Source organism: Anthonomus grandis, chromosome 10 (assembly GCF_022605725.1).
Source record: "Anthonomus grandis grandis chromosome 10, icAntGran1.3, whole genome shotgun sequence".
NCBI classification, from domain to species: domain Eukaryota; kingdom Metazoa; phylum Arthropoda; class Insecta; order Coleoptera; family Curculionidae; genus Anthonomus; species Anthonomus grandis.
Window position 1 is genome coordinate 12,208,690 of NC_065555.1, and position 25,026 is coordinate 12,233,715.

General features: G+C 30.4%; 1 protein-coding gene across 8 annotated transcripts in view; it reads left to right on the forward strand.

Annotated features, from left to right (window-relative positions):
- The window catches only part of LOC126741078 (transcriptional regulator ovo), a 39,494-nt gene extending 19,345 nt beyond the window's left edge, over positions 1-20,149 (forward strand). Inside the window, exons 2-14 of one of the 8 annotated variants that reach the window (XM_050447384.1) lie at positions 4,501-4,703; positions 4,792-4,918; positions 5,047-5,277; positions 5,335-5,535; positions 5,618-5,745; positions 5,805-6,014; positions 6,085-6,276; positions 6,352-6,553; positions 6,610-6,809; positions 7,402-7,593; positions 7,744-7,888; positions 9,781-9,905; positions 17,647-20,149. In XM_050447384.1, coding sequence (XP_050303341.1) covers positions 4,501-4,703; positions 4,792-4,918; positions 5,047-5,277; positions 5,335-5,535; positions 5,618-5,745; positions 5,805-6,014; positions 6,085-6,276; positions 6,352-6,553; positions 6,610-6,809; positions 7,402-7,593; positions 7,744-7,888; positions 9,781-9,905; positions 17,647-17,817 — 2,327 coding nt within the window. In that variant the 3' untranslated portion in view covers positions 17,818-20,149. The remainder of the gene's footprint in view (positions 1-4,500; positions 4,704-4,791; positions 4,919-5,046; positions 5,278-5,334; positions 5,536-5,617; positions 5,746-5,804; positions 6,015-6,084; positions 6,277-6,351; positions 6,554-6,609; positions 6,810-7,401; positions 7,594-7,743; positions 7,889-9,780; positions 9,906-17,646) is intronic. The other 7 variants (XM_050447386.1, XM_050447385.1, XM_050447387.1 and 4 more) reach the window with 7 other exon arrangements.
- Positions 20,150-25,026: the final 4,877 nt, after the last annotated feature.

The following is a 25,026-nucleotide window of genomic DNA, read 5'->3' on the forward strand; positions in this document are numbered from 1 at the left end:
TGACGTGACGTAACCCAACCGTAAAAAAAACAAGGCAGTTTGTATGCCCACAGAATAATATACATCTACAAGCAAGCAGGGCATTGAACATAACGTTCCTGCGTAGTTTTACTTCAAGGTTAACTGAAGAAGAGTGTTAAGGATATTTTTCGAAGTTGCCAGATTTTGCCTAAAGTATCTAAAATGCAAGATTTTGTAAATTGTTGAAATTTATAGTATTTAATTTAATATTTGGGTTTTTTATATACATCTCGAAGAAGAATTTTTTACTTATAAGGATTTTTTTTTTAAATTTTAGAGATGCAGTTTGTGATTATGTGATATTTAGATTTATTAATTTTTTTTTTTACAAAAAATTACTCTACCTATATTGACGTAAAAGTAATATTACCATTTTTAGAATATTTATGAGTGGTACTAGAAAAAGATATATATCTTCCAAAAATAGTCTAGATATCTATAAAAAAAGTTAAATAAAAAAATAAGAACAGAATTAAAGGTTTACCAAAATTTTCTATGGAATATAGAAGCTTTGGGATTACCTTCTTTTGATTTTTTAAATATTTTTTTAAATTTATCTGATTTGTCCTACATGTTCTTTAATTTTTCGATCTAAATTTTTATCAAAAATTAATATAAAAAACCATAAATTACTCTCTGATATTCTTCAAAAATAACTTTTTTCCAAAGAGATAAACTAGTACTTCCAAAACTGTAATATAGACCTTTTGAGATCTCTAAATACCTACAGTTTAGCAAGGTATTTTGAAGTTATCTCTACTAATACATACTAAAACTATAGCATCAATAGTAGAATTACTTAACTACTTACTACATATGGGGTGCGTTAATGATTTAATATAGGGTATAACAATATACTAGTGCGTAACGGGAATATAATATTATCTAAAACTATTTAATTACAATAATTTATAAACGAGAAAAATAAAAAACAAACGTGTAGCTATAATATACATGTTACTTATTTTCTAATAAAATTTCCTTTCCTTTTAATCAAATCTAAGAATAGAATTCAACAAATTAGCCACTTCGGATAGTAACGCATTTATAATATTATAAATATTGAGTTTTTGAGTAAATGATTTTTATACTTGGAAATACATATTTTTTTCTTAAATTGATATAGTAAATATCTGTCTGAAAAGTAATTCTGTGGTATAGGTAGAAAGGACTGTGGTGTTTAATAATTTTATAAAATAGCACGCTGGAATTTTCGTCTAATACACATAATAAGCCATTTAAGATTTTTACGTCTACTGTCATACATCACCTCATCTATTAATACAAAAAATATAACGGATGCAAGAGTTTTGCATGTTTTGAACCCTATAGGAGCCTTGACTATCCAGACAAGGTCCATAAACCACATCATAATGATTTAAATTTGATTTTATTTCTCTGCTTGTATCAGTATTTAGATGAAGAATAGTCTGAAATATAGCTTCTTATAAACATTAAATTTCTTTTACCTTTCTAAAAATTCAAATATATTTTGTTAACCTTAATACATACATAACAAAAATTGTAATTCTGCTCACTATTTCAAAAAAAAAAAAAATTTATTTGTCAACGTGCAGCGCTAATTACAAAATATGTAACCCCAATATTCAAATATCTCAAAAAATAAATATAGCATAACAATATCAATAAAAATAAATGTTGTCATTTACCTAAATCAACGTATAAAAAGCACCAAAGAAGACAAGTTCAGAATATTGGTTACCCAGTCTATTAATTCCAGTAATACATTTAGTCAAGACATAATTGGATGCTGAAATAATGATGGAACACACAAATCAGTTTTTCAAGTAGCTTTTACTCTATTTAGAAGAATTTTGTGCAGAGTTAAGAAGTCTCTTCATTGACGACCTGTTAAAATAGGGGTCATATTTAATAATTTAAATCATAATTTACTCAGCATCCTCTAATAAAGTCACATTTTGAAGGCTTTGAGTCTTCCTATATTGCCTTGGTTATTGTCAAAGGCCTCATCTTATAAAAAATAATAAAGATAATATTGCATCTAATTTTGACGTCGATGTTGAGCTTGTAAGTGGTCCCAATTATCATTGATGGTTCCCAGATAAGTGAACTATTAATAATATTAATATATTATATTGTTAATCATTTTGCTATCTTCCATCAGTTTCTCTACTGATTACCATGAATTTGGCTTTAGTTATTTTAATTTATAAGGCATAGTTACTGCTGACGTCTTGTATTTTATTCTTTAGTTCCTGTACATTGTTCATGTTATCTCTGAAAAGCACAGTATCATCTGCATAACGGATGCTGTTCATTCATTCTTCATTTTGTAAAATTCCTGTATCGGTATTTTTAAAAGTCTCTTTAAGGATATTCTCCAAATAGAGATTAAATATGAGATTAGATATGATAGGATAAGGCCCTGTCTACTAACTGAATAATGTTTACTATGTAAGTTTCCTCCTTCATAATAACTTATGGTAGTAATTATTTATAATAGTTAATTGATTCCAGCAAAGGTTTTGGATAATCCTTGAATCTTTATCATCCATCCCTGCATTTAATCAAACAACTTCTTATACTCAATATCACGGTTCATATTGATATAGCGTTAGAACAATACTTGTAAAAAGAAAAGTGCATCTCTTGTACCCATGCCTTTTATAAATCCAAACTGTATATGTAACATTCGTTCCTTACAGATCCTATAGATTCTTTGATCGATTATTCTGAACTACGTTAGCATGTGACTTTTAAGACTAATAATTGTTCTGTAGTCACCACACGCTTACCTTACTTTATATGCTAAAAATTTTGAGAATTTGTGCTCAACCAATTTGATTTGAAGATATTAATATGAATTCTATAGTATAGAGACCAGATACATGATCCAGGAGTTCTTTATCCAATGGGTAATGTACTAGCAAATTTTAATTAAAATTGAAAGAAACGTAATATTTTTTTAATAACTTCTTTCTTAATCAACGTTTTGGTCTTGAATGAAAATAAAAAGAAATTTCTAACTGTCAAATACACATTACTTAAGGATGATCTGACAACACTGTAACACCTGCGTGGAAACCGGTACCTTAGCATATTTTTAAACAACCATAATAAAAAGAACTCGAGAACAAAAAAGGAATTCGGTGCTTTTATGTACGCGCATTTATAAGAAGGTATCGATCGTTGCCGAAACAAAAAGGATTGAGAAAGAAGCGGATAAGGTCTAACCCAATGCCTTTTACAGGCGGAATTTTTTATTTTGTTAGTTGATTAGTAAGATAATTTAAATTTAAAACTATTCAGTGTACATCCATTCACAAGGACTATTTGTTAATTCAGATTCAATTAAAATTCTATGACGACCCATTGGGTGGACACATTTTAAACCGGTAGTAATAACCAATAAAAAAATCGCATTCTAACGGCTTTTACCAATCATTTTTGTAATTAAAATCAGCTAGTGGGCAACCATCCATTCAAATCTACTATTTTTCGCAGTCAAGGTCTTTGGACCAATTAAACCAGTATTTTTTATCCTGGGTCAACAGCCAATGTGAAGGATAATATTCGAATGTTTTTTTTTCGTACGAAAAGTTGAATAAAACAAGTGTAGGTAATTGTAGAAATCTTGATTTGGTTAAGCTGTGCTTTTGAATTGTATTCGTTTAACTGCTCGTAACTCTCTTATATGGGTGCAGGAACAATGCTTATAGCGTTTTATACCACAAGGACGTCGTTTTTTTAGTCTCATTACTTTGTAATTATGTTCTTCTTACCGATCGCGAATATATCTCTTCCGGGTGGTTTAATGATGAATAAGTGAACGATAATTATGCATAAATAGCTGAAACATTAAAAATGCCACCAAAGGCCAAATAATGTAACTGGTGTACACCTCCACCACTGAAATAATATTCAACCATATTTCAGTTATGGGAATTTTAGAAAAGATGCTTACTATCAGTGACTTTAAGTATTATTGACCTTTTAACAAAAATAATTTTTCTTATAAAGTATTCTGAAATAATGAATGTATATTGACCTTATTTTTACTAGATTCGTATCCATTTAGGTTATGCGTTTATGTTGCGAATATTTTTTATATACTGTTAATGTTAAACTTATACTTTAAACTTGTTTAATAATTTTAATTATTCAATACTATGCTAATATATTATCTTTTCTCTTATCAAGTCTCATAAAACCAATATAGTTCTCTTATGACTATGACGTTATTTCTCAAATTTTCAATTTCATTATAAAATTTCTTCAAAGTCAATAAGTTCGCTTTTATTTACTTTACAAGTGCTTCTCCATACTTTACTAATGCTTTTTTTAGGCACTTGATTAATAGAGTTTTTATTGCAATAGAAAATGCCCTTATTATAATAATTCGTCTAAAGTGTTTCTTAAATCAACTTAGTTCTCAAGCACTTTTAAACTAATAAGTTCTTTTTTTTATAATAAATCTATTAAAAGCAATTCTTTTAGAACAAGAAAAAACAAAAGAAGAAGAAAAAGCCAAAACGAAGACTCCACCACCAGATGAAGAACCAGTTAAACCCACAGAAACTCTACCTCCAAGAAGATTCATCTCCTCAATTCTTGGAGGAGATGTTCCATATGGAAGCAGAGGACACGTACTCACAAGGGCAGAAAGAAAAGAGTATCCTCCTATATTATCACCCAAAAAGGTATGCTTAACTGAAATTCATTGATTTTCCAACAAAGATTATATCAACTGAAATTGTTTATCCATTAAATTTTTTATGTCTTATATAGGTTACGCTTCCAAGTAGCTCCAAGCCAAAAGAAGATTGCTTAAAGCCACAAAACCTAGCTCCTATTAGGCACTTCTCTGTCATACAGAGAACTCCAAAACCCACGACAAAAAGAGAAGAAGATACAGGTAAATTGTTTTTTTTGTACTTATCCCAGAGGGATATTTTCCATATTGTCTTTTAAGATCTAATTTATTAGACATTAAGTGATCATATTTAAGTAAATTATATTATTTATATCAAAACTCATTTGCAGATATTCGACTTCCAACAACTGTAGTCCACAACGAACCCGAGCAAGACCAGCCCATCGATTACCACATACCAAAAAGGAAAGGCGAAGTTGAAAATGAAGAAGAGGAACGACGACAACGGGAGCAACGTAGATCACATTGCTCAAAAGTCAGCAAGCCACTTATTAGTGTTCGATCAATCGTTGGAAAAGTTGGAAAGCTTCCTGTTGTAACGTCCGCAGCTGCTGGACATGGTAAGTTTAATTCAAGTAACTACTTCTGCTCTATATAAATATGGTTTATTTTATTAGGACGATCTACACAAGGAGGCAATAATACCTCATCAAACAATAATACCAGTAGCTCTGGAGGTGGCGGCTCCATCAACTTCACTAGTGGTTCTGGAGGTGGAGGTGGAGCAGCTGGTGGTATTGGCAGTGGAACAGGAGGAGGTGGAATGAACCCCGGGAGAGACGGGAGGCAAAACTATGGACCAAGCAGTCCACCAACAGGTTAATAATTTTCACATTTACTGCATTGTTAAAGTATCAGATATGATATTCTATTTTCTTCATAAATATTCTATTCAAATAGGTTCACTTCCTCCATTTTACGAATCTCTCAAGAGTGGCAATAACGGAAATGGGTACAATGCAAATGGCAACTTTTCGTCCACTTACTTATTGTCGAGTCAGCAAAATATGGACTGCGATACTGGACAGGTATACCGAATATGTGTATTTTTTTCATATAGATCTAATTAATTTTGTAAAATTTTTAGGAGCTAGCGAATCTTCAGAACATTAACAGCGGACAAGCATCACCAAAGCAATACTCCACATTACAAAATGCCTCCTATGGCATCATAATGAAAGATGAGACTGACCTAGATATTTATGAAAATAAGATGGATCCTATAAATCAATTGTTGCCCAACGGTTACTCGGGTTATGACGAAAGTATGATGGTCGATATGGTGACTGGAGCTGTGGTAAGTTAATTGTTACATCCTATATAATTTTAGGCAGATCAAATTATTGCTTTTTTATGTTGCACTTCAGGTTGATCCTCTTCAATTCACTGCGACATTAACTTTCTCAAGTAGTGCAGAGCATGCCCTTTTGGAAAGTCTTTCTGATGCAACAGATCTCTCATCTTTTCTGCAAAGACTTCCAAATGAAGATCACAATGATAACGAAGAAGCTGGGAGTGGTACCATTCATAGTCCAGGAAATGAGTCAGCACAACTGCAGGTAAATATTTATATTAATTTCTTGCAAAAATATGGTCTATATTACAAAGTCTTATGAAATAAACTTTTTCTATAGGTGGACCAAAACATCGACAATTTCAATGAACAAATGCTAAGCCGAAACCAGTACGACTCAGGTAGAGCAGGATACAATCACTCGCAATTCTCCAAAATGTACCAAGAGTCTCTTCCCGCCTATTCATCCTCACTGAATTCTTCCAGTGACTCTTTGCAAATGCAACAGCAGCAAATGCTATCACCTACGCTGAGCTTTAATGGTATGCACTTGTTTATTGATAAATCAATAGTTATTAACATTGTGTTTGCTTTATAGGTAGTGCGCTAGAGTTGGACTCTCCAACGACAATGTCTCTGCCCAGTCCGGGAGCAGCTTCTTGTTCTTTGGATGGCGATGGATCAATCAGTCCTCCAGCAGCAGGCAGCGTAAGTGAAAGAAGGGAGAGCGCATCTTCAGGAGATGTGGCGCATGTCGCCCCATCCCTGCAAGGCAGGGTAAATGTCTTGCAGCAGAGGGTAAGCAAGTTGATGGAGGCAAAACGCTCTTAGCGGGGTTCATGGTTGACAATGAGGTTATGGGACTATTAAATTGTTAGCATTAGTTCAAACCGTTAAACGGTAGACCTGATCTCATTGTTTTTTGTAAATATGTGTACAGCATTGCCCAAGTCAAATTTTTGCTTATTTTCTAGCTTCACTCTAATATATCCTATAAAAAATAAATTAGATAGAAATGCATGCGACTTATTTACTATAAATTTATATTTCACGAAATAAGCCAGTAGATAAGAAAAACAAGACACTTATAAACTCACTTTATAAGAATTTTGAGTCTTGTTCATTTTAACCTCCGGATCAAAATTTTCGTAGAAGGGGTAATATATCTTCCACTCCCTAAGCTATAGTTTATCCTTCGTTTTTGAACCTATTACCTACTTCCTGACCAATATACTATTTATGTGATTGGTTTCAGAAAAATGGAACCTAAAACTTCTCATTTACTGGCCTAAAAGAAAATGCATCTTTTAAAATGTTATTTAGCTTAAACCTACCAGATATTTGTTAATCAATTAAACATGATCGATCATAGATCTATTTTTTATTCCAGTTTATGTTACAGCTCGGACTACCAAATGAAGTGCAGCTGGAATTCGTCAACGGGGGCCATGGAATCAAAAACCCTCTGGCAAATCAAGAAACATCCAGGCAAGGTCCTAGAACGGAAGAGAAGGCCAAAACCGCTTCAGTCACCAGCGAAGATGGCCAAACAACTTTTTGTTGTAAGGTACGCACTTGCAAAGTAAGGAAATCTTTGATTAATTGAAATGGTCCACTTGGAAAATACATATTATTATCTTAAGTAAACTGGTATCAAGTGCGGGGTTTATATATTTTTTTTTATTTTAATTTTTTTTAATGACTGTAGTTAAAAATAAACTTTTTTTTATAGGTTTGTAATAAGACTTTTGCTCTACAGCGGTTACTCAACAGACATATGAAATGCCACTCTGACGTCAAACGATACCTTTGCACGTTCTGTGGCAAAGGTTTCAACGACACTTTTGATTTGAAGAGACATACAAGAACTCATACAGGTAAGTTTTTTAGTAAAAATGTCAAAAAAACATGAAGAAAGGAAACTTCTCGAATTTTGATCTCTAAATTTAAACAAGAATTTTAGTTTATAAGCGTGATGTAAATTGTGATGATATCGATAGATTGGTCAATTGACCATCGACAAGCTTAATCATGAATAATAAGTGGCTATAATGACTTCTGGAAGCCAATATTTCTAAGCTCTAAAAACATGCATATATATAATGATACTGGTAATATAACACTGATAAATAGGGTTTTACAGTATGGAACCGTTTTCCAAATACGGTCTAACATATTAAAGATGCATAAATATATGAGAACAGAAACACATTATCTATGACGTGAGATTAAGCCAATTTGCCTGTAAGCTTTTCCAACTACTGATTGAAAATGATCACTAAATATTAACGAAGAATCAAAAAATAAGACTTTTGTCAAGAGGGTTCTCTTAAGATTATATTTATTAATATTATACACAAGTTTTATTGAATTTTTGCCTTTAGAAAAGGATATAAAATAGAACATTTAAAAGCAGGCAATTATTCGAGGACCAATTAGATAAACGGTTTAGCTCAAGTTAAAGCTCCTGGAAATCCTTAATAAGAGAAAATCCGTTTAAAATATATTGTCTTAGGCAAAAGATTCATATGAGTTAATAATACAGCTGATACCATTGGTCAATAAAAGAAATAACAAGGGCCTACAATGAAAACGCAGTGAAACTCTTGAATTTACGTGAATTTTATTACAAGAAAAACCATTAATCCTAACATACTATGACCTACTAGATAGATTCTGTAACTATTTAAAAATAGATTCTTCAAAGTATAGCAGACTGAATTTATTTATTAGAAGTTTGTGGTTAACCTAGTCAAAAGCCTTAGAATAGTGTGTATAAATGCTATCAACCTGCATCCCAGATTCTACTGATTAGGTATTAAGTTAGTATTCTCAAGAAGAATAATAAGGGTTACGCAAAGACTATGGGGTTTGTCGCTAAAACACTTTAAACAAAAACCAACTGTACATGCAAACAATTTTATAATGTTTAAGATTATTTCTAATATCTGCGATTTATGAATAAGTTTATTATAGCTTTTCATTCAATAAGTAGGCTATAATAGATAGGTTAAAAATTTTAAACAGAGCAAAAGTACCAGTATAATTCTTAACTATATAAGTATCTCACTATTGCAGAATACTATTGTAAAGAAAGAGCAAATAAATTATTAAGGTTTTAAATAGCAATATTTAATGGATCCTATTTGTCTATGGCTATTTTAGCCACCTGCTAAATTTTCTTTTCTTATCCGTTTACTATTCTTATTTTTAGTATACCTCCATCGTTCCAATAAATTTTGGTTTTTATGATCTATATCAATTGTCACTACTCATCATTTCTCACATAAATTCTTTAACGGACGAATTCTTTGACTAACTTTACTCTTTTTGTCTTTATCTTCTCATACTTTCTGGGCATCTATCATATTTTTTTCTTGTTCACCGGAATTGTATTGTTTTTTTATTATTGAAGCTTATTCCTCCTATTTCTTTAAAAGCTCTTCATAGTGTTTCAATGATGTGTTTTTTTTATATACTACCCTAAATAGCTATAGTGTAGAATTTCTAATAACCTAATACTGATGGCTACTAAAAATTAAAAGCTCCTATCCAGGCTAAATTATTGTAACAATCGTAATACTTTTACGTCTTCTGCCATTGACCGAAACGTAAAAAATATTTACTAGTTTGCTAATCTAATTGATCTTGAAACATATTTAGTTATGATATTGATGGCTTTATTTCAAAAATCAAAATAATTCTGAATTATGTCTAGTAAATACTGAAAAAACAACATGCTAATTATGTTTTTCTTTTTTTATTTTAGGAGTAAGACCATACAAATGTGGGCTTTGTGAGAAATCGTTCACCCAACGATGTTCGCTAGAGTCGCACTGTCTTAAAGTCCATGGAGTCCAACACCAATATGCCTACAAGGAAAGGCGAACAAAGGTAAACAATTCTTTAAGTGTTTCATAATATAAACAAATAATAAAGTTTATATAATCGTTTTCGATATACTAATTCTAATTATGAATCATTTATGCTACATGAAACTTCTAATTATACGTATATTATTACAAGTAAAATGGAAAGAAACTATAAATTTAAAAGTAGAAAGTAGATTCTTCAAAATTATTTTTAAATTTTAGGTCTTTTAAGTTATTAAACGTTCCTAATTTTGCTAAACAATATTTAATTAGAGCTTTTAATAGGGTTATTATTGGCGGACAAAATATTATTTCCAAATCAGCAATCGCTTAAATCAGTAAGCATCATCATCTGGTGATAAATCTGATAGTTAATCTGGTGAATTCAGAGCAATCATCAAAGTCTTCATATACTAGTAAAGGCCTTGAGAAAGTCGTCTGAAATAGTGTTACAAATCTAATACTATTTTTTCAGTCTATCAATTTAGTTTTCGCAGGGATAAAAGTGTTAGGCTTAGTACATCCTGTCTTAGACATATAACAAATATACTTAGAAAATAATGATTTGGGAGCATTGTTTCTTGATATGTTTATCAAAATATTAATCTTAGTATCCTGTAAGAAAAGCTTATGGGTTTAGGTGTTCCTAGAGAGCTTATTTACATACAGAAATATTACCATAAAAATGGGCTCTAATACAACAGATTATATGAAAATATCTTCTGGCCTGCCTTAAGGTGTTGAGCCCCTTATTTTCATAAAGCTGATTTCACAAGCTTCAACTAAGATCTAATATATTGCAATATAATATATTTACTATATGTGTAATAAATATTTTCCAAGCAATAATATACAAAAAGCTGAAAAGAGCTTGAATAATTTAAAATTAGTCACTATTCAAAAATGGGACTCTCTTCTAGATCTTAAAATATCTATAATGTTTTACCGAGTATTTACCAGCTTCTTGCTGGATAATGGCTCAATGTTTTATGCTTGTGCTGCTTATACTGACACAAAAAACCTTTAACAATAAAGTCAAAAAACAAATATACTGTGGATGTACGAACTCCCTTTTGAGAGTAATTTTTTTGACTCCACAATAATATTTCTTTAATTTACTAGCTGTCATAAAGCCATTCTTAAGGATACTTTAAACACATCTTAAAATTACTTGGCAATATACATAGATGGATCAACCAGCCTCTCTTACACAAAAGTATCTTTAATTATTGTTGTCCGTCACTAATTCCTGGATGCAGGTTCCGATCAATGCCTGATTTCAATTTAATCCAAAATCACTACTATCCTTAACCTTAATTTGTTTGCTGGATTTGTTCCCCCTAAAATACTCGCAACTATCATTTATGCTTCTCTGACACTTTTAATAATTCCATTTATAAACAGTGGATCGTCATATTGGACCCTATTTGGTTTATTTTTTCATATGTTCCAGGCATTTCACACATTTTTTCCAGGGATTTATGATTATTTTTTCTCTCTTTTAGATATAATATGTATTTTTTTTGTTTTTTAGTTTTTTTGTTTGAAGTAATTATGCTTTTTTGGCTTGTGGATTTATTTTTCTTGTGCTTCTAGGAATGAAAGCTAATATGTTTTACGTATTTCACAAATTTTAATATATTTTTTACACATTCCAGGTCTTGGGTTTTGTATTCCTTTTTTATGTTTGCGAAACATTCGACAACAATTTCTTATTGTATTTATGCTAAACGTTGCCTCCTAATCTAAAAATTACGTTATTTTTCTCGACGTTAATTAAACGTAAGCAGCTGGTAAAATCCAATTAGTAATTTTGTGCCACTGTTATTACCGACCATGGGGAATTGGGATTTGATGGGGATTTGGGACTCAGGATAAATTGTGATGTTGGTTTAACACAATATTTAGATAAAGATAAAGGTTTTTCCAAACTGGTGATAGACGCTTTGCCTTTACAAGTATAAGCGTGAAGACTGTACTTTTATTTTTACTGCAGAGGGATTGATAACATTTAGGCTTCTGAAATTTATTAGTGACGCTAATATAGTATCAAACTTTTTAATGATTTCTGATTGACAATTGGTTGTGCAATTACCTAAAATCGGGTATATTTTTGAACATGCTGTTATTTTTAAGAGGCTCTCGGGAATCCTGATAAATATAATTATATGGTAGTATTTATTTGGTTAAAGGAACACACAAAATTAAATGAATATAAATTGGCAGATAAAGAGGCCAAGATAGACCGCATTATTTCCAAAGTAAACTTTACCACAAAAATTCTTTAGCAGTTATAGCATGGATTCCAAATGTAACTTTTCAAGATATTTGACAACAATTTTTTTTGAAATTTCTAGTGGATCATGGTAATTTTAGTAAATATTTAAATAAAGTAGAAATAAAGAATATAAATTTGATTATGACAACCAGTCAACGGATGATTTAAACCGGTTTGTTTGAGTGTAATTATAATTTTGATGCAGTGATGTTTCTATATAATAAATTGAAAAGATTGGCTTGGTTCATATGTGTCAGAGTTCACTTATGTCGTGCGTAATTGCGAATGATAGAACGGAGTTTAGTTTGTTAAATTTTTTTGAAATTTTCCAAACGGAAAATATAACTTCAAAGTATATTCAGTCTTAAACAATCTTAGTTACTTGGTAATTATTTGTCCTTTTCTTATTGTTTACCTACCTATCCAAGCCCCCCTGTGTTTTATTTTTGTTCTGCATTAATTATTCTTCTGCAATGTTTCTCTTTTTTGGAAGTAAGATAGGGCACATAATACAATTTACAATTATATTGCTCAATCGTATAATTACTATAATAATTGTTCATATATTAGCAACCTTTTTGGTTATGAATTCCAAAGTGTTCTTATATCAGAAAAAATGTGCCAAAAAACGAAAGTCTTGTAAATCTGACTAGGTATGTTAGTAAAGTAATGTTCCTAAAAATAATATAATGTTAAAAGTTAAGAAAGTAATTCTAATTATATGCATAAGCCAATTAGTCTTCATGAGAAGTTCATGCTCGTATCATAGGCATAGATCAAAAAATAGTTAATTAAATTCATTAATGCTCAGTGTCATGAAAAACTTGTCTTAAATAAAGATCAAAACAAGAAAAAGCATATTTTTTTACTTTTGTTCTTTTGAATGTCATTGGAAAATGAAATTATTAATTTCGTGTTTGTGACCCAATATCTTCAATATTGCGGATGATTGTTGGGTGGGGTCAGAAATAAAACAGAAACCTGTTTACCTCAATGTCAACAGCAAAAACGGAAATGTCAAAAGCAATAACGGAGTGTATCAAAACTGGATTTTTTACCAAAAATACGGAAAATACTGCTGTAAGACCAATTGTAAGTTTTATAGGTTCCCCAATATATACTCTCAATAATGTACATTACAAACAAATTTATGGTCTTGGAATAGGTAACTGTCTATCACCTATATGTTCTGATCTAGTTATGTCAGAATTACAGAAATATTGCATGGAGAAAATAAAATTTAGGTTACCATTTTTTAAAAGATTCGTCAACGACATTGCTACGTGTACTCCAAAAACTGAAATAGAGAACACAAAAAGTACATTTAACAGCTTCCACCCTAAATTTCAGTTCATTATAGAGTGTGAAACAAATAACAAACTTCCATTTCTAGACATTCTATTAATCAAAACAGAAGATAATGCAATCATCACTGATTGGTATCACAAACCTACTTTCTCTGAGAGATTTCTTAACTACTAATCAAATCACTCATTTAAACAAAAATTAAACATAATTAGCAACCTAAAATCCCGCGCAATAGCTTTATATTATTCCAGTTTTTATCAAAAAAATATTAACCAAATTGAAGATAATTTACTAAAAAACAATTTCCTCATAAACTATTAAGCAAAATCATTAACAACAATTCTACATCTATTAAAGTCAAAGAAAACCAAAACCATAAATTTGCAAAAATTCTTTATGTCAAAGGTTTGTCTGAAAGGCTAGCAGGAGTGGTTTCACATGATGAAGTCAAAATAGCGTTCAAAAATTAAAATACATGCAAATACTTCTTAAAAGTTATTGCCAAAAAGATAAAACTAAAACACAAAAATGTTATTTTCGTTAAAAGGTCAAGATTTCACACTGTATTAAAAAATTAAGTTTCTGGTTTTGAACGTATAGGTACATACATCTTCCTTATCTTCCAATCCTTAGCTTATCAATATAACACCTAATCATAAAAATTATATAAATAAACGCTCGGAAGAATAAAAACATTTGTTTCTTGTTTTATTGTTGATTCTAGTTTGCACACAGTAACACCTACAATTTATTTAACCCATGTTAAAAATAATTTTACGCTCCTATTATAGGGGAGTGTAAGGCAAAATGGCATACTTTGTGTTTAAGACCGCATAATTTTTTTTCAAAAATGTTAAACGCATTATTCTAATGTTTAAAATATTATTGGTGTATGTAAACTATATATAAAAAAGTTTAAGACTTAAAGCAGGTCATGTTCACCAGAAATAAAATATTTAAAAAATACCTCAAAGTGTCATTTTGCCCACCACTGTGTAGGCAAGATAACGTAGGCAGGTAGGAAAAATGACATACATATTCATAATGACATTAAATTTTAAAACAAAAAATATGTACGGTTTAAAACATTTATTAAACAATTATATATAAAGTAAACTTTTAATGAAAACAAATAAAATCATAAAGAACAAAAGGAAAACATTATTCTAAAGGTCCCACTCTTTAAAAAATACATTTGCTTAAACTAATCTTTGCACGCATCACAAATAAATTACTTGGTTTTTTTTGACACATCTGCGCAGTCAGTGTGAGCCCACATTTTGCAGAGTTGGCATTTTATCCATTGCTCCTTGGACCTAGATCTACTGAAAACTTCATTGCAGTAGATGCACGGTGGATTATCCTCGTCCTCTGATTCATTTCCAAAAGGTTCAAGTTCTTCATCTGAATCATGAAAAACTTGTTTGGTAATGCGGGCTCGATTACTTTTCCTAACTTCTCTTTCTCTTTTTTTTTTATTTCAAATTCTTTTAACTCGTTAATAAATGGAGAAATTGTAAAGACACTTTAAGACTCCTTTCTTGATTTTTTTATTGCTATCTTAGCTACAGGCTTGGGGTGTATTTCTTCTAAATTTTTATCTATTTTCGATATATTTGCCATTTTATTTCCGTTATTATTCGAAGTAGGGACCTTACCGAAAGTTGAACAGCCACTGTCCTTCGAGCATCCGGGTTGGTAATTGTTATCCTTATCATCATTATGTTTGTTAGGTGAATTTTTACCTGCATTTTCAATATCCGTGTTTTAGGTATCCTCAACCAGTGATGTTACTAAACTGGGGGCAAAAAGATGATCCGGAAAAATTTGTGGATTTAGTGGGCAAATACCGGTTGCTCTAAAACCACTAACAGCAATTTTTACAGTGGCTGCTTTATTGTACGCCTTTTCAAACAGTGAAGAAATGTGATACATCGACACTGTCCTCCCAGAATTTTCTTTTAACCAGTTCGTTACTTCTTGATCATAATAGGATCCCAGAGGTCCAAAAAATGACACATCTAGTGGTTGAAGGGTTACCGCGCACAAATTCACATGATTTGTGTATTTTGTGTTCGGCCACTATGGTCGCGCTGTAGTCCTTTTTGTCCTCGGGTTATATAGTATATAGTTGTAAAATTGATTGTGTATAATTTGTATATGTATATATTGGGCAAATAAAGAAGTTTGATTTGATTTGATTTGAAGTCTATGGATACAATGCGCTGGTAAACAAAAAACCACTACATAATTTTCTTTTGCATATTTTAGGGCACTATAATCTTTGTGACTTGTATGCCCATCCAAAATTAGTAGGGCTTTATTATCGAAAGTGGGTCTATCAAACATATTGAACAAAATGTTTAATCCATTTAAAAAATAATGGTTTTATGATATAGGTAGGTTTAATATACAATTTAAGCATTCCTTGAGGTGCTCCATCATAAAGTAGTTCATTTTTCTTGTTGGTAGGAAAAATATAGTTACCAATGCTGCTTACGCAAATCACAGCAGTTGTATGAAATCCGAGTTCTCCACTTGTTAGCGAGTAGGGTCACTGCTTCTTGCCTTTTTGAGCAACAATCTTTTGGGTTTTTTGGACATTGGTTATTCCACTTTCATCCATGTTATAAATCATCGTCGGGTTTATTTTTTTGTTTTTAATTATTTTTTCCAAGTTCTAAAAATATTTTGCTACCTCTTCTTTATTGAAGGCCCGGGCCCGTGCTGCCGACGTTGCTTCTGGCTTTCTGAGCGATATTGTTGGATGTCTTGACATAAAATCACGAAACCACCCTCTGCTAGCTATTTTTTTCACTTTGTTAAACTGGTGTGGCATACCACTACGATCGGTAAGCTCGTATGCAACCGTACGGAGCTCTATTTGTGTTAACCCAAAAAATGTTGACTCTAAATCCAAAATGTGCTCTAATAAAGCTTTTTCCATTTCTTCATTTAAGGATTTTCAAAATCTTCCCAGACTTTTCTTCCCTTCACGAGCGTACAAATTCTTGATATTATAATGCCTTCGCAGGGTTGCCTGTGGAACATTGAATCACTTAGAAGCCCTTAACCAACCCATTCTTTTTTTCTCGAACTGCCTCAATTGCCTTTTGCATGTCTGCCGTTGACCAGGATTGGCGATTAGATTTTCTGGAGTAGTTAGACACCATTCTAAAATAAAATTCCTGTATTAATGAATAATCAGCGGCATATTCACAGTGAAAGGCAAAACGACATACTATGTTATTTTGCCTTCCAAAGGGATATGTCATTTTGCCTCCTGGTAACATTTTTTAAATTATTTCATTAAAATCTATTGAAACAAAACACTATTAAAAAACTACCTCACTACATTAAATACAACCCTATAATGGTTGCAAAACTATATGCAAATGTGAACAGTTTTATTTATATTTAGCCAAAAAACGACAAAAACGTAATAACATACCTTAATCTTTTCTGCCTGCTCCAACACGTGTAAACAAAAACTTTTTTTGACAACCACTACAACCCTGTTTCGATCATTACTAATAGTCGCATCCGCGAGTAAGCTTATAGTAATTGGGTACAGTGTTGCCGAATATATTTAAAATCTCCGTAGAATGGGAAAGTATGTCATTTTGCCTGATATGCCATTTTGCCTTACACTCCCCTAAATGTATTTTAATTATAACTAAAGAAACCTATACTTAGGTAAGAGGTGTAATGTATAAAAAATAAGTTTTATATTTTTTTATAAAATTTTTTTTTAACGAATTGTACCTGTATGTAATTTTAATTGTGTCATGGTTTTTGTTTTTTTTTGTGGTTTTAATTTTTGTACACGTAGGGAACATTTATTTTAATAATGTTTTTTATGTACTTAAAATTATTTTGTTTCATATCTGTGATTACTTTTTTTTTAAACATAATACAATTCAGTGTCCTGAGGATGACTTAATAAGCCGAAACGTCGACATTTAAGTAAACAGGTCTCTGTTTTATTTCTGACTCCACTCAACAACCCTCCGCAATTAAATTATCATTTTGCAATGTTCACCCTCCAGTAAAAAAATCTTTATATGTCTTGACTCTCTTTGTAAGTCCATCGAGAACCTATTTTAGATTCTCTCAAACATTTAAAATTTAAAATATTCTTGATAATTTCATAATAGCATTTTTTTTTTACTTTCAGGTATACGTTTGTGAGGAATGCGGACATACAACCTCAGAACCAGAAGTACACTATCTACATCTCAAAGAAAAACATCCCTACAGTCCTGCCCTCCTAAAGTTCTACGATAAGAGACACTTTAAATTCACAAACTCGAACTTTGCGAATATGCTTTTGCAAGTTCGAACATAAACCTAATACTTAAAACTTTAGATTTAGCCGGTGGATGATAAAATACTTCCAAATCTAAAGTTAGAAAAATAGTTTTGGAAGCATTTTACATGGTAGTTGTGCAATATAGTTATAAAAGTATGTTAGTTGTGCAAGACACTGGCTAAATAAATAGCCTAATATATCCGTCCAATAAGAAGAAAGTACTTAAAATATCCTATTTTAGTATTCACACTTTTCTTTTAGTTGGAGGGTCAATATTCTGTTTTAATTTCTTCTGTGATAATTTATTAAATTTAAATATCTCGACATATTTTAAGTAAAGCGCGGCACTTTTGTAATAATTCATTAAGCTTTCTTTGATTTAATGCTTGTAGGAACGGGGATTGAAAAAATCCCTATTTTTATAAGTAAAAGTAAGCGTTAGTTGGCAAAGTTAATTTTGCCAAACTCAATAATAAAATCGGGTTTTTTGTGCAATCATGGTGAACGGATCTGGGTAATATTAAGTTATAATTATTGTAATTTTACTCTCTTTATCTATCATTTCTTATAATTGACACAATAGGCTATTGAAGATGATAAAAAAAGCAAAGATACAAAGGTCTAGAAAGTGTTGAAAGTCAAGTGATATTTAAATTCAAAGGTGCATTTCTGAGGTTATGTTCGATTTGTCTACTTTCTTGTTTTTTTTCAGTTGAACTCGAAAACTAGGTATTTTTTGCGTATACATGTCTGTAAAAAGTTTAAAGATAATTAAATTTTCCATCGAAATGATACCGCAGGTAGTCCAAAAATATTTCTTAGAAAGATGTATTCAAAGAAAATTAAATTGTTTAATTAAAGTTTATTGAGCAGAGTCATATTAATGCCGAATTCGAATTAGTTGCTTTGCCTGCACGTTTGTCATTTCTTTCTACACGAGTAAAAGAGAAAGATACAAATACCGAATATATGATGTTTTCATTTTCTAGCTTTTTTGGTATAGATTAACTAACCGTTTTTTGTTTAATGCCTTTCCTACGACTAGGGTAAGAAGAACAATTTTCATATTAAAAAAAAATATGTTAAGTTTATTAGTTTTTAAATTTTTTTTATAATGAATATACGCTTTTGACCCATTTAAAATTTAGCAGATTTTTTCGTGTTAAAAATAGTATAACATCATGACTGACTTGAGATATTGCACACAAACGCCGTGAGACCGCGCTACTAGCGTTGCTTCAATATTGTACGTCATCAAGCGTAATATATCAAGCGTTGCCGAATTTCTCATATTTTCCTTGAAACAAATTATTCTGCAAAGAAAAATTCATTAACATGTGCTTACAGTTATCTTATTAAATATTTATATATATTTATATTAAAAAGGGATAGGAAATTTAAATTTACATAGTCAGTGGAGCGCACCAATCATGTATACGGATGGCCAATAAATTACGCAATACGTGACGTGCATTGAAGTTGATTTAAACTTGTTTCTGTATTTCCGTGTTTATTTTTAAATACATTCTTCTATAAAAAGTACTTGTAAATATGTCAAATTTGGCATACGTCCAATACAAGATGTAAGAGGTACGTACATTTCTACGAAAAGTATCTTATGTTACTATGTCTATAGTATGTGAGAAGTCCCCAAAAGCAGCAAACTTGGAGACGTACTACATTTTATAATCGTACCGACAATATATCAATAAAATTTTAATTGCAGAATACCTCAACTTTATTATCTATGTAGCAATGCCTATCCTTAATTTATATGCAAAAAAAGGAGAATTTTTTTGGTTGTGTGTTATTAAAAAATAAAGTATTTGAACCTCGGAGATGACACGTCCATTGCAAAATTTATGGTCCACAATTTTCCTATTGACATTTATACACGAAAATTGCGTAGTTTGAGTAAAACTTGAAAAACTAATAAGTGGAACATAACCTCAAAAACTTAATATTGAATTTAAACTTTAGCACGTTTTTATTTAAAATAAAAAGTAAAACGCTTTTTATACCTAACGTTTTAGTTCTTAAGTATCGACGTAATCAGTAGCCTACACAGAATTCATTGCTAATCGAATAATAATACGAATAAAACGATAATGTTACTTATGATTTAAAGTTTTTAGCGCATTTAAAGTTAACTAATAAATGACAATTTAAAATTTATGCTAAACTTTTTTTTATATTGTAAATAATAAAATACGATTTGCCTAGTAAACTTGTATAAAATTTAAATTTTTTTAAAGTATCAAATAAAATAGTTTTTTTATTTACAGGATCACCTTAAATTATTTTTTTTGATGCTTTAAAATGGTGCTAAGAACCATTTTTTCCAACGAAGAAACAGTTTTTTAATTTTGAATGTTTGTGATATTTTTTCCAGTGTGAATGCATTGTACATAGTAGCAGTTAAGGTTTTTTAACATTTCTTGTTCTTAAGTACCTTTTCTACCCTCATTAGTTGTGTTTATTGTTAATTTTATTTGAGTTCAAAGTTCTTGGGTTAGAACTTTTTTTATATGATTACGTATTTAACAAAACTAATTATTATTTGTACTTTTTGTATTTATTTGATTCGATGAGCTTTGCCAGTGTACCTTAAAGTCTTGATGACTGTATGTTTCTTATGACACTGTTTTACAGTATTTATTTTTTTGTATTAGGGTTTTTGCATTTTGCAGGATCAAAATAACGACTGATTGCTGCTTTCTTTTTGCGAACAAACTAGAATTTAATGGTAATTTATGATTTTTAATTTGTATTTATACTACTCATGTTAAAGACATTATTTGTACTTATAAGAGATTAGTAAATGTATTTTTCAAATGTTGTTATACAAATAAATTTTTATAAGTATAAATGAGTTTTTTTAACTCATATATTATTTGGATTTATTATTTTATGTACTTCACAGAATAAATCACAATTCAAATCAATCAAAAAGAAAAACAAAAGAATATATTATCAATAATAGTTGCCCACAATGTTAATTTTATGTAATAGTAAATTTTTCATAGTAAATTTTATGGTTATTATTTAGAAATAATCGCAACAAACGACAGTTAAATAAACGTTCATTTTTGGTTAAATTTCAACTCTAAATATTGGATAAAATGTCAGTGTGATATACGTTTAACAAGAAGGTTTATTATATTTTAATAACATAAAATTATTATGTCAAAAAAGTTAAACGTGTAGGTATGGTATATTGTATAATTTTTAAAGACTTTTACAAAATGGAATAAGCTTCTAAACAAATATACTTAGCATTAACAAAACGTTGAATTTTTAGTTATAGAAGACAACTAAGTATAAGACCTTTATTTTATTCATTAAATAATTATTAGTTTTAAAATGCCGAAATCTTTGCCCATTTGTAAACAGAATCGTATAATGTATACGTATATTCTCACCAATTATTTTTGTGAGAATATACGTATACATTAATTGAAATAAATTTTTCTCTCAGGCTTATTATTTTCTGGTAATAAAAACATTTTTCAATAACACACCCTTACTTAACTAGTAAGAAATTGTTTTCAAAAATCATGGTTTTCCATAATAATGCGCATAAATAATACCTGGTTTCTTCGTTAATATTTAATCTAATAACACAGTTTGTTTGTTTAAATTTGATATAAGTATATCAATAAATATTATTACAAAAACAGTGCTATTACATTGAATATTATGAGCGAAAAACAGTGATTTTTGAAAGGAATATCTTAATGGGCAAAGTTTGGGGTAGGTGCGGGGTTAAGAAGTTAATTATATATAAGTATATCAATAAATTTTAATACAAAAACAGTGCTATTACATTGAATATTATGAACGAAAAACAGTAATTTTTGTAAGGAATTTCTTACTGGGCAAATGTTTGGGGTGGGTGGGGGGTTAAGGATTGTTTTGATAAAAAATAATGTTTATGCAGAAAATATATATGCAATAATTTATTTAATAACACTGTTTATTTAAATTTATTATAATTTTATATATAAATATTTAGTATAAAAACAGCATCATTAGATTGGATGCTATAAACCAAAAACAGTGAATTTTCAGAAGAATTTTATCAAATTTTTGAGGTCCAGTGATCGGGTTTAAAAACTAGATATTCAAATTCAAAAATTTTATATTTTCCCTTAAGATACAGAGTTATACTTACAATACAATAATAATAGAAAAAAAATATAACAAATAAGGACCACCTCGCGATTATATAACCGATCCACAAAACTCGTTTAAATACAAGCTTGTGTGAAGTAAGATAATTATGTAAGTCCGGTGCAATTTTCTCACTTTTGTAAACAGAATAGTATATATGATATACGTATATTATTTTATAGTTTAATAAATATATATTTAACGAAAGTAATATATGTGTTGTATGGGAATGTACTTTTTTAATTTCAGATAAACTGCAGTTGAATATGTCGCATTGATCCTGAACAGAATTAAAAATGCTACATGCTCTGCGCATTGGGGAGAATTGTCAAATATCCGTTCGAGGTATAGTAAAGAGTATAATATCTAGGATATTTAAAAAGTTTCAGTATTTCAAAATGACATTAAGGTCTCTTAAAATATTGCAAGTCGGAAGAAATAATTTTAATATTTAAAATGTTTGCTTTTTTTTAATGCTACAGAAGGAAAACTTTTTAAGTAGGCGCTGGTGCAGACTACCAATTTTAGGGTATACTTCGTCACATTAACATCAAAGAAACTTTAAAAATTTACAGTGTATATTTTCTAGTTCATTTATATGATTGTTATAGTATGGTGACCATATTGTAACAGCATACTTCAACATATTAGTCTAAGATAAGAGAAATATAAAATTTTAAGACTAAAGATATTATTAGAGATCTGTGCATTCCTATTCCATTGATATTATATCCTGGACATGTGGCTAAAAAGCAAGAGTGCTATCGAACGTCACTCTTAAATCTCTGAATTCTGTTGCTCTCGACATCGTTTTATCTTTTTCTTCAGAAATTATTAAGTGGAAAACTGTTACTTTTGCTCCATATATTGAAGACTATGATATTATTTTGCAATTCCATAAAATCTAAAATATCATGCTGACTACCGTATTTTCTTGTATTATTCGCATATAACAAACTATTCACTATATTTAAAGCGGCCTTCAAATTTCCAAACCATCCAGACCCATGCTAAGATATTGAATATCTAGAAGCTGGAACGAGAAAAATGTATTATAGTCTCACCAATCAAGACCGTACCTATAAAGCAATGTGACCCCAATAAAGACGGTGTACCAATTCAAGGTACCTTCGTGCTTAAACTGAACGCTATTTGTATCAACCAAATCCAGGACTATCAAATCTGAAGCTACCATGACAACAACCAATTTCACAACATAAAGCTTAATGTTAGCCCCAATGCATGGATTTGCCACGCTTTCAACTCGATAGTCTGAACTTTGATGAGCTAAAAAACATACAAATCTAGATTGACATCCCAGCCAGAAACCTAATTAAAACCAGCCAAGGAGTTCATATTAAAAAAAATCAGTTTATGGACCATTATCCTGTACGTCCTGTTGACAAGTATTGCTACTTACTTGTTGCAGACCAAGTTGTTAAAAATTATCCAGATCAGCAACAGATGGCCAGTGAGCTAAACTACCATCACCACTAACGACAAAAAGTAAAACCTGCAGTATAAGCCCTACATAATTCACCCCAGGGCTTATCTCTTAGAAGGAAGAAGTTACGAGTACTTAACTCGCTACCTTACAATATTTTTATATTCTTATATTATAATCAATGTGTATACTTTTTATTTATAAATATAGCTCATTTTTGCATTTTCAAACAGAATTAGTTAGGTTCAATCAAGTCGGTTTGTAAGTTACTTCTAACATTCTCAATAAATTTGTTTTTTTAAAAATGGACTACCGCGAGTTTTCATTTAACTTAATTTGTCTTTAAGCCGTTATGGGTTCTCTAATGGCTGATAATTCTGATCCGGGATATCCAATTACCCAAATCTGTTCATCTTACAGTTTTTGTGTCGTTTTCCTTTAAGAAGGACTCACCCTTACATAACTCCTTATAAGTGGATCCTTACAACGTTGCTATAATTTTCTTTCTTCTCCTTCAATTTACAATAAACTTGTATTACAGAAAAAAAATTGTTTGGAAATGTGTGTATTGGGTATGCGGACGATTTTATTTATCCAGCGCTTAGTTTCATCTGCCATTTTGTGCCATTTATCCCAGACTAAGGCAGAGACCATGATATTTTTCAAGGGTCTTTATATGCCTTCTGTAGTTTGTTCAGAACTCACATCCGAATGCTAAATTTGGTATTTGAACTGCACTGCAGTAGAAAGTAGCTATCGTTTTCTTTTTAACTCGTGATTCTGGCTTGTTCATGCAATTAAATAAGTTATTTGTTCATCCAAGACTTACTTTTTTAGTCTTTTTTGTAATGACTAAAATCGACTGACAAAAAATTAAGATATTGGTATTCTTAGCTTGTTTAATTCAGAAGTAAATATATTGAGTTTTAGTATTTGAAATTTTAAAATTATTAACTTAAGGACTATTCTGAAGGCTTTTTTAGTCTCTTTTGAACTGATTGAAATGATTAAAAGCCACTTACAAAAAGTCAAAAATAACTGTTTGCCGTTTCTTTGCCGGGCGCGTATATTTATATAATATACAGGTTGGGGAATCGATTATTATACATAGAGAGAGTCTTGAAGGCAAAATATAGCACGAACGCATTTCGTGCGCTGTGCTACTCACCTGCTATATCGTAGTTTATCAGTACGACGTAGTTAGCGTCTGATATATATGAGTTACTGCATTATATACAGATAATTTATTAACTTACTTAACTCTTAAAAATAAATTAAACAAAAATTAATTTGTTAAGTAAAAAGCTTAAACAAAGCTTCTTCTTTGGCAGACAATAAGTTAACCTATTATAGAAGACATTTCATACTCCTAAAAGTGTTTCTGGTGAAATGTAATAAGCAGGTTCAATAATTTTCTCTCGCGACTCGTCTAAATTTATTGGCCTACTAAATTCGTGTTTGTAAAGGGTTTCCTTAAGACAGTTTTGTGGTTCATACCTAGTTCCGCTCCAATACTACTTGATCGAGTTAAATCCATTTCTAGAGCACTACAAACCAAGTTTCTTAGGCATTCTTGCTCGTTTTTAAGGCGTTTTTTCACAAGGAATTGGTCTATTTTCAAATGTATT